Source organism: Salvelinus fontinalis, chromosome 15, assembly GCF_029448725.1.
Source record: "Salvelinus fontinalis isolate EN_2023a chromosome 15, ASM2944872v1, whole genome shotgun sequence".
Taxonomy (NCBI): Eukaryota; Metazoa; Chordata; class Actinopteri; order Salmoniformes; family Salmonidae; genus Salvelinus; species Salvelinus fontinalis.
Genome location: NC_074679.1, coordinates 5,296,335 through 5,307,136, shown reverse-complemented (window position 1 = coordinate 5,307,136; position 10,802 = coordinate 5,296,335). Strand labels below are relative to the sequence as shown.

Sequence of the window (10,802 nt, the reverse complement as noted above, 5' to 3'; positions counted from 1 at the left end):
TTGAGGTCATCTGTTAAAATCACTTAAATCAGTGTAGATGAAGAGGAAGAGCAAGTTAAAGAAGGATTTTTAAGCCTTGAGACATGTATTGAAGATGGCCAGCAATGTCAGAAGAAGAGGAATATTGGGACAGGGAAACAAAGGTGGATTTCTGAGGGTGAATAGAGGGAGGAGGAATGGAGGGGAGGAAGGAGGAATGGAGGGGAGGGAGGAGGAATGGAGGGGAGGGAGGAGGAATAGATGGGGGGAGAGGAATGGATGAGGGAGAGGAATGGATGGGGGGGGGGGAATGGATGGGGGGAGATAAATGGATGGGGGGAGGGGAATGGATGGGGGGAGGGGAATGGATGGGGGGAGAGGAATGGATGGGGGGAGAGGAATGGATGGGGGGAGAGGAATGGATGGGGGGAGAGGAATGGATGGGGGGGAGAGGAATGGATGGGGGGAGAGGAATGGATGGGGGGAGAGGAATGGATGGGGGGGAGAGGAATGGATGGGGGGGAGGAATGGATGGGGGGGAAGAAGAGGTTGGATTTGAATTTGAGGAAGATGGTGCTAAAAATGGACATGGTGTATCGAAGAAGATTCATGTCAAGCGCAGAGTGAGCCGCGCACCAGACGGAGTTCTGGAGGTGAAATGGAAGTGAATGAGGGCGAGAGAAGGTGTGGTAAAGAGCTCGGAGTCCTGCCATCCAGGGGCATGATAAAGAAGAATCTGTTCCAGTAGGAGTTTCATTTTTGTAGAAAGTGGATCCTTGCCTTTTGGCGGATCCATATGTGGCTTCAGGGTGGGTGAGGAAGGAGTCGGGTGCAGTTGAATCAGTGACGGTAACCTGTTGTGGATTTGTGATGTTTGTGTTTCTTCCGACCAGAGGGAGCGGCAACTTGGGTCAAGATCTTTTTTCTTGCTTTGTGTTTAAGAATAGAGCAACATTAAAAGGTATGATTTCTGAGGTAGCTTCAAGTGTGCAGGTGGAGAAATTGACGTGTTTGTGGCGATTGCCATTTGGTGCCTCGCAGACCCGGTGGTGAAACAGCAGTCGCTGTCAGTCGTTTTTGAGTTTTTAGCTGACAAAGGTCATGTCAACTGTGAGGGTGCCCATGTTGCTGGGGATCAGAAGTGTACGGGGCGAGAGAGGCAAGTGGAGGTGGTCAGAGGAGTGCAGAAGGTGTCGTATGCCGAGGCAGTGAAGAAAGTAGAGCATGGGGTCAAGGGTTAGGGTTCCTGAGAGGATCCCTGTGAGAGTAGGGAATCTGTGCCAACACAAAGTGTTCAGCCAACGAGTGATATATGCTTCAGTAAGGTTGGCTTCGTAGCAACTGTTATCAACTCCCGCACCTCTCTGATTCAGAGGGGTTGGGTTTAAATGCCAGAAGACACATTTCAGTTGAAAGCATTCAGTTGTACAACTGACTAGGTATCCCCCCTTTTCCTTTTCCCAACTGTATTGTAGAAATGGAACCCAAAGGACATCCACTCATCCAGCAAACTTGACAACTGTGGGAAGCGTTGGAGTCAACATTTTATTTCTTATTTCACCTTTATTTAACCAGGTAGGCCAGTTGAGAACAGGTTCTCATTTACAACTGCGACCTGGCCGAGATAAAGCAAAGCAGTGAGACACAAACAACAACAGAGTTACATATGGAATAAACAAACATACATTCAATAATGGTCCAGCATCCCCCGTGGAATGCTTTCAGACACCTTGAAGTCCATTCCCTGACGAATTGAGGCTGTCCTGAGGGCAAAAGGGGGTGCAACTCAATAATAGGAAGGTGTTCCTAATGGTTTTGTACACCAAGTGTATATTATTTCTCGAATCATTCACTGAGTTTGTGAGCAAGGTCACTTTATAGCCACATGGGGGCAGGATCTTACAGTACAGTAACCAAACTGTTGACTCACAGGGAAATCATGTAAGCCCTATTTTATTACAGCCACTACTGTTCAAACATAGTCATATGTTAAATATTTTCCCATGAAGTATGTTTTTTTTTAAAATGTTATTTTCGGTTTCTGAGTTGCTTCATTTCAAAAGGTGGATCAATTGAAATCATGCAAAAAATCTGAGGCTGTCTTTTATTGTCATAAGCAATAATGATACTAGCAAGGTATACTTATTTTGTTAACTATAAATAAAATGAGGTACACAAACTTGTGGTCACCCACTCTTTCCCTGGACAAAAGTGGGTTTTCCCCTGCCTGTGCTTACGCAGACTCACTGCCTGTCTACGCAGGACGCAAAGTGAACAAGTGACTGGCCGAGATTCGGGCAGACACGCACGAACGTTGAGTTAGGAGTTGAGGGACGAACATCTCCAACGATAACAAAAACACATCAACAAACGCTTCTGTGCCGCTGGACACTGGATAAACATGCCTCTGACTATTCTAATGGGATTGTTATTGAAGTGCGCGATTAACCGACGCGGAAAATATGATGGTTGTTGAAGTAAACACAGGAGAAAGTTTACTCCTTTGGAATTGAATGAATAGTCTTGTGCCACAACATAGCTAACTCACAGTGCACCAAGGCCATGATAGACAGCCTTTGCATACAGATGTGTTCTCTCTAGCTAGCTAGCTAGCTACCAGGTGATAGCGCTAAGCCTAAGTTACAATAGGCAGTATAGGTAGTAACATTATACGTTTAGTCGTGACATTTAACTGAAATGGCTAACTAGCTGGCTATATGTTTATTTGTTTATCTACCAGGCTAACTATCTAAAGTAGCATAGAGTTTGCCAGTTAGCTTAGCTAACTAGCTAACAATTGGTTTATTAGCTAGCTCGCTAGCTAGAAACGCTTGAAAGGAAAGCCTGAGTTGGCTAACTAATTAGCTAGCGCACTAGGCGAGCTAGCATATTAACTAGCTAGTAAATGAGACCGCTAACAAGTGAGTTGCTAGCCTAGCTAGCTAGCACTTTGTAAAATTTGAATAGCAGGTTATCGCTAATTAGCTTATATAGGCTTTGCACTTAAATTAGCTCGCTAACAGTAATACATGTTTTTTTCTTTCTAGTTAGCATTACCAAACCGTGCTCGATTTGATGTACGGTTTAGCTAGTGTTATAATATCTTAGTTACCTCAAGCTGACTTTTCCACCGTGCCTGGACTGACTGACCCACCCACAAGGACTACCCGGGGCCGATGCTGACAATCCATCCCGGATCACGGCAACGTAAGGAGCCATGCAGCCGCAACAAATATACGACTTTTCAAGTGACGAGAACAGTCACAAATGGCGAGGCCTCTTCGTCCAAGCATTGCGAAAGGTAAATTTATCAACCATATTAAGCATCTTTAACGTGGTTAGTTGGTGAAGTGATGAAAGCAATAGTTACTGACATGTCTGTAGCAACTGTTTTTATTTAATTATAATTGTATACACATGTTGCCCACTGTAAATTATACTGAATTAACAAAGGCCAACAAAAAATATGCAACTTGGCTCTTAGTCAGAGCGTCAAATGTCTACATGTTGTAGGCAGAATCTGATGGTCCTTCCTCGTTTTCAAGAAGATAATGTTTTGACTCTTGTTTTGTTACGCATCCAATCTCAATACAGATGCAGGCCTAAATGTAAAAGTGAAACAAGAGTTACGTCATCCAATAACCTTAGTTGAGATCAGAGCCGAACTGAGTGGATGGCTCTTAATCGTTAACTACCTTGTAATGCTGCATTTGCCTTGTGTAAAAGGTTTGTCACAAACCGTCTATCCCTCAGCCTCTCACAATATGGATTAGCCTGTTATTTACTAGGCAAAAGCAACATGAGTCCATGTTTAGTGTCTGTTTCTCAAGTCACAGGTTTCAAAACTGTGTTTTTTATTAAGGAAGTTTCGAGATGACAAGCAACTTCACCGCACAGTCCTCCTAAACATTTTGATTAGCGATTTGACGCAACAGTTTCCGTCATTAATGTGAATGGGCCTATTGGTTCTAATAGGGCATCTTCTTGCAGCGGTGCTTCAGTCAATATTGTTCTACATCCACATTTCCTACAGTAGCTGCCAGCCAGGTCCACTGTAGAGAACAAGCAAAAGGAGATGATGCACTTTGAGATTTAGCCTAGCTCAAATGCACCCCATCCTTTGCTTATCCCAATTCAATAAGACACATCCAAACGCTCAGTATAGCTGGGTTGGTTGTTTAATAACAAAACTGACACTTGCACAACAGACACGCTGGCTTAGATCATGGCAAACTCATTCAATGGCGGGCCTAGTGTCTGTTGTTTTTTCCCCTTTCAATTAAGACCTAGACAACCAGGTGAGGGGAGTTACTTACTAATTAGTGACCTTAATTGATCAACCAAGCACAAGGGACCCTCAGACACTCGGTCCTCCGTGGCATGAGTTTGACACGTGGCTAAGATTGACATGTAAAATATTTAGTCTCCAATGTTTTATTGAAAACGTAAATACAATGGACACGTGTTGTCTCAAATGCATCGTTACAATTGTTGGTTAGCTAGCTAGTGAATTTTTAGCCATATTAGTGTAATGAAACAGCAGGGAGCAGGTCTCGAACCCTCGACCTCCTAGCCCGAGGTCCGGCGCGCTATCGACTGTGCCGCAAAAGCATGCTCCAGCGGCAGAGTCGATTTCCGCGCTTTTAAACCCAGGGTCGTTACACTACTCCCTCCTTTCAAAGAGCGCGTCCTCGCGCTAGCTTGCGACTTTACGTCTTACAGGAACGCGCTCATCGGCCAAGCACACGCACTGTCGTGGATGCGAGGTCCGATCACTTCCGACACCAATGTAATGAAACAGCAGGGAGCAGGTCTCGAACCCTCGACCTCCTAGCCCGAGGTCCGGCGCGCTATCGACTGTGCCGCAAAAGCATGCTCCAGCGGCAGAGTCGATTTCCGCGCTTATAAACCCAGGGTCGTTACACTAGCATAGATGTGGCATCAGCCACAGCACCTCAGCAAGACATGGTATCAAGAACAAAATGAAACTAGCTGAAACGAGCCGCATAAGATTCCCCACATGACAGCTTCTTGCTATTGTTGGTAGCTGTTTGGCCAGAATCACAAGGCCTAAGTAACTTGGAGCTCATTAATGGGGGTAATGCTTGGTCTACATTGTATCTGGCCATCCAGAATCACAACAAGGCCTAAGTAACTTGGAGCTCGTTAATGGGGTAATGCTTGGTCTACATTAGGGCCAAAATATTATATCACTGTATCTATTTAAAAAAAGAAAAAAAAGAATGGTATGGCGGTATATGATGGTATTTTTACTTTTTGAATAATACAAGTTCTACATTTGCTTTGAGTAGTGAGTGATCCCAGGGTGCTTTATGAGTAGTGAGTGACCCCAGGGTGCTTTATGAGTAGTGAGTGATCCCAGGGTGCTTTATGAGTAGTGAGTGATCCTGGGGTGCTTTATGAGTAGTGAGTGATCCTAGGGTGCTTTATGAGTAGTGAGTGATCCTAGGGTGCTTTATGAGTAGTGAGTGGTCCCAGGGTGCTTTATGAGTAGTGAGTGGTCCCAGGGTGCTTTATGAGTAGTGAGTGGTCCCAGGGTGCTTTATGAGTAGTGAGTGGTCCCAGGGTGCTTTATGAGTAGTGAGTGGTCCCAGGGTGCTTTATGAGTAGTGAGTGGTCCCAGGGTGCTTTATGAGTAGTGAGTGGTCCCAGGGTGCTTTATGAGTAGTGAGTGGTCCCAGGGTGCTTTATGAGTAGTGAGTGGTCCCAGGGTGCTTTATGAGTAGTGAGTGGTCCCAGGGTGCTTTATGAGTAGTGAGTGGTCCCAGACTGCTTTATGAGTAGTGAGTGGTCCCAGACTGCTTTATGAGTAGTGAGTGACCCCAGGGTGCTTTATGAGTAGTGAGTGATCCTAGGGTGACAACGCAAACATTCTAAGTGATTTCAATGAGTCTCTCCATTCTGATTGGTTCATACTGTTCAATTCAAGTTCAACGAAAACACATTTCAGCACTTTTATTATTGCGGTATTTCCTGTACTCAATTTGCAGTGGTGGAAAAAGTACCCAATTGTCATACATAACAGAAAGTTATTTAAGTATAAGTGAAAGGTCACCCAGTAAAATACTACTTGAGTAAAAATATTTGGTTTTAAATATACTTAAGTATCAAAAGTAAAAGTATAAATAATTTCAAATTCCTTGTATTAAGCAAAACAGATGGCACTGTTTTATTTTTTTTATTTTTAAGACACTAACAGCTTACAGACGGTAGGCAATTAAGGTCACAGTTATGAGAACTTAGGACACTTAAGAGGTCTTTCTACTGACTCTGAAAAGCACCAAAATAAAGATGCCCGTGCCTTAGGCATGCTGCAAGAAGGCATGAAGACCTGCAGGGCAATAAATTGCAATGTCCGTGCTGTGAGATGCCTAAGACGGCGCTACAGGGAGACGGACGGACAGCTGATCGTCCTCGCAGTGGCAGACCACGTGTAACAACACCTGCACAGGATCGGTACATCCAAACATCACACCTGCGGGACAGGTACAGGAAGGCAACAACAACTGCCCGAGTTACACCAGGAACGCACAATCCCTCCATCAGTGCTCAGACTGTCCGCAATAGGCTGAGAGAGGCTGGACTGAGGGCTTGTAGGCCTGTTGTAAGGCAGGTCCTCACCAGACATCACCGGCAACAACATCGCCTATGGGCACAAACCCACTATTGCTGGACCAGACAGGACTGGCAAAAAGGAGTCTTCACTGACAAGTCGTGGTTTTGTCTCACCAGGGGTGATGGTTGGATTCGCGTTTATCATCAAAGGAATGAGCGTTACATGACCCTCCAGTATGACAATGCCAACAGCCATACTGCTCGCTCTGTGCGGGATTTCCTGCCAGATAGGAATGTCAGTGGTCTGCCATGGCCAGCGAAGAGCCCGGATCTCAATCCCATTCAGCACGTCTGGGACCTGTTGGATCGGAGGGTGAGGGCTAGGGCCATTCCCCCCCAGAAATGTCCGGGAACTTGCAGGTGCCTTGGTGGAAGAGTGGGGTAAGATCTCACAGCAAGAACTGGAAAATCTGGTGCAGTCCATGAGGAGGAGATGCACTGCAGTACTTAATGCAGCTGGTGGCCACACTAGATACTGACTGTTACTTTGATTTTGACCCCCCCTTTGTTCAGGGACACATTATTCAATTTCTGTTTGTCACATGTCTGTGGAACTTGTTCAGTTAATGTCTCAGTTGTTGAATCTTATGTTCATACAAATATTTACACGTGTTAATTTTGCTGAAATTAAACGCAGTTGACAATGAGAGGACGTTTATTTTTTTTGCTGAGTTTACAACTGCTCACGAGAAAGCTGCAACGTAAGGACCTGCACTTCTTTCAACACATGCATTCAGAGCTTGAACGTCAAGACAAGGATACAGCCACAGCTTGACAGTGGACGTTACGTGGGAGCAAGTCCAGAGCATCTTATCTGAGTTTGACAGTCGCTTCGCTGACTTTGCATCACTTGAGCCTGTTGACACTTATATGTGCTTTCCGTTTTGGCACAGACATAAATGTGGAAGTCATTGCCTTCAAAAATGGAACCACTTTTTCAGTTGGGACACAACTATAGCAGAAACTGAAATTGTCAACCTTTCAAAATGACATTCAGCTGAAATCCAAGGGCAACCTTTCAAAATGACATTCAGCTGAAATCCAAGGGCAACCACTGAGATGAAGGAAGAGTTCAGGGAGCTACTGCTACAGGAGAAGTATCTCAACATAAGAAGTTGTGCTCTCAACTTATCAGCTCCTTTTGGATCAACCTACCTCTGTGAGTCTACATTTTCTCACATGAAAATAATAAAGTCCAAGTACAGATCTACTATGAGTGATGACCACTTTGTGAGAGACTTGCATGAGACTTGCAACAAGCTGCTTACAGCCCTGACTATGACAAACGACGTGCCTCCACCCAATACCAAAAGTCACACTAAAAGGTAGGAAATGAAATGAGTTGCACTTATTTGTGGAAAACGATTTATTGGTCCCACCTTATATTTGGGTATCATAGCAACAGGTCCATACTCAGTGGTGTGATGGCTTTTCATACTGTTTGAAGGTTTGTTTAGAGACTGGTAGATCTCCATCAGGTTTGTAAATGGGGGGGGAGGGGGGGGGGGGGGGGGGGGGGGGAGTAGATCTGACATCAAAGAAGTTTGGGCAATACCTGGTCTACATTGTATCTGGTCATCCAGAATCACAACAAGGCCTAAGTAACTTGGAGCTCGTTAATGGGGGTAATGATTGGATGGTCTACATTGTATCTGGCCATCCAGAATCATGACAACACACAGCTTTCTCCTCCATTTGAAACGATTACATCATTTTCATGATGTTGTCAGTTAACCCGTCTATTTCTTTAATATCTTCATATATTAGTGTGTATCTGGTCCTAAAGAACAGTGAGCTTCTCTGCCGCTGTCTCATAGTGTAGTTTCCCCTTCTCCAAATAGACAACTTGATATTCAAAAACCTAATAGAAGCTTGCGAGGCGGGAAACATTTTGAGCCAGAGGACATGTGCAGTCTGTCTCTTTGTGGCAGTTATATCTTCCTCTCTCTTCCTCCCCCTCTCGCTGGCTCTCATTTTGAACCTGTTAACCATACAGACTTGTAAGCCAGCTGTGTTTCTGGGTAATTCCATGTAAAAGGACCATGAGCACCAATATGTGAAGTTCATAGGAGCATATTAAATTAGGTGTCAAATGAAAATTAATAGTCTGTATTTTTGGGACATGAATTCAGACCTTGACTTTATCCACATTTTGTAACATTACAGCTTTATTCTAAAATTGATTTAAAATAGTTTTTTCCCCCTCATCAATCTACACATACCCCATAGCAAAACATTTACCCCAAAGCAAAACATTTTTTTTAAATAAATTTGGCAAATTTATAAATAAATAAAATAAATTACATAAGTATTCAGACCCTTTACTCAGTACCTTTGGCAGCAATTACAGTCAAATCAAATCAAATTTTATTAGTCACATACACATGGTTAGCAGATGTTAATGCGAGTGTAGCGAAATGCTTGTGCTTCTAGTTCCGACAATGCAGTAATAACCAACAAGTAATCTAACCTAACAATTCCACAACTACTACCTTATACACACACAAGTGTAAAGGGATAAAGAATATGTACATAAAGATATATGAATGAGTGGTGGTACAGGACGGCATAGGCAAGATGCAGTAGATGGTATAGAGTACGGTATATACATATGAGATGAGTACTGTAGGGTATGCAAACATAAAGTGGCATAGTTTAAAGTGGCTAGTGGTACATGTATTACATAAAGATGGCAAGATGCAGTAGATGATATAGAGTACAGTATATACATATGAGATGGGTAATGTAGGGTATGTAAACATTATATTAAGTGGCATTGTTTAAAGTGGCTAGTGGTACATTTTTACATAATTTCCATCAATTCCCATTTTTAAAGTGGCTGGAGTTGAGTCAGTATGTTGGCAGCGGCCGCTAAATGTTAGTGGTGGCTGTTTAACAGTCTGATGGCCTTGAGATAGAAGCTGTTTTTCAGTCTCTCGGTCCCTGCTTTGATGCACCTGTACTGACCTCGCCTTCTGGATGATAGCGGGGTGAACAGGCAGTGGCTTGGGTGGTTGTTGTCCTTGATGATCTTTATGGCCTTCCTGTGACATCGGGTGGTGTAGGTGTCCTGGAGGGCAGGTAGTTTGCCCCCGGTGATGCGTTCTGCAGACCTCACTACCCTCTGGAGAGCCTTACGGTTGTGGGCGGAGCAGTTGCCGTACCAGGCGGTGATACAGCCCGACAGGATGCTCTCGATTGTGCATCTGTAGAAGTTTGTGAGTGCTTTTGGTGACAAGCCGAATTTCTTCAGCCTCCTGAGGTTGAAGAGGCGCTGCTGCGCCTTCTTCACGACGCTGTCTGTGTGGGTGGACCAATTCAGTTTGTCCGTGATGTGTACACAGAGGAACTTAACTTTCCACCTTCTCCACTACTGACCCGTCGATGTGGATAGGGGGTTGCTCCCTCTGCTGTTTCCTGAAGTCCACAATCATCTCCTTTGTTTTGTTGACGTTGAGTGTGAGGTTATTTTCCTGACACCACACTCCGAGGGCCCTCACCTCCTCCCTGTAGGCCGTCTCGTCGTTGTTGGTAATCAAGCCTACCACTGTAGTGTCGACTGCAAACTTGATGATTGAGTTGGAGGCGTGCATGGCCACGCAGTCGTGGGTGAACAGGGAGTACAGGAGAGGGCTCAGAACGCACCCTTGTGGGGCCCCAGTGTTGAGGATCAGCGGGGTGGAGATGTTACCTACCCTCACCACCTGGGGGCGGCCCGTCAGGAAGTCCAGGACCCAGTTGCACAGGGCGGGGTCGAGACCCAGGGTCTCGAGCTTGATGACGAGTTTGGAGGGTACTATGGTGTTAAATGCTGAGCTGTAATCGATGAACAGCATTCTCACATGGGTATTCCTCTTGTCCAGATGGGTTAGGGCAGTGTGCAGTGTGGTTGCGATTGCGTCGTCTGTGGACCTATTGGGTCGGTAAGCAAATTGGAGTGGGTCTAGGGTGTCCGGTAGGGTGGAGGTGATATGGTCCTTGACTAGTCTCTCAAAGCACTTCATGATGACGGAAGTGAGTGCTACGGGGCGGTAGTCGTTTAGCTCAGTTACCTTAGCTTTCTTGGGAACAGGAACAATGGTGGCCCTCTTGAAGCATTTGGGAACAGCAGACTGGGATACGGATTGATTGAATATGTCCGTAAACACACCAGCCAGCTGGTCTGCGCATGCTCTGAGGACGCGGCT

General features: G+C 45.0%; 1 protein-coding gene across 1 annotated transcript in view; it reads left to right on the top strand.

The window, feature by feature from the left end:
- Positions 1 to 2,245: 2,245 nt before the first annotated feature.
- The window catches only part of sos2 (son of sevenless homolog 2 (Drosophila)), a 113,550-nt gene continuing 104,993 nt past the window's right edge, over positions 2,246 to 10,802 (top strand). Inside the window, exon 1 of the mRNA XM_055862509.1 lies at positions 2,246 to 3,280. Within this exon, the coding sequence (XP_055718484.1) occupies positions 3,197 to 3,280 (84 nt within the window). The 5' untranslated portion in view covers positions 2,246 to 3,196. The remainder of the gene's footprint in view (positions 3,281 to 10,802) is intronic.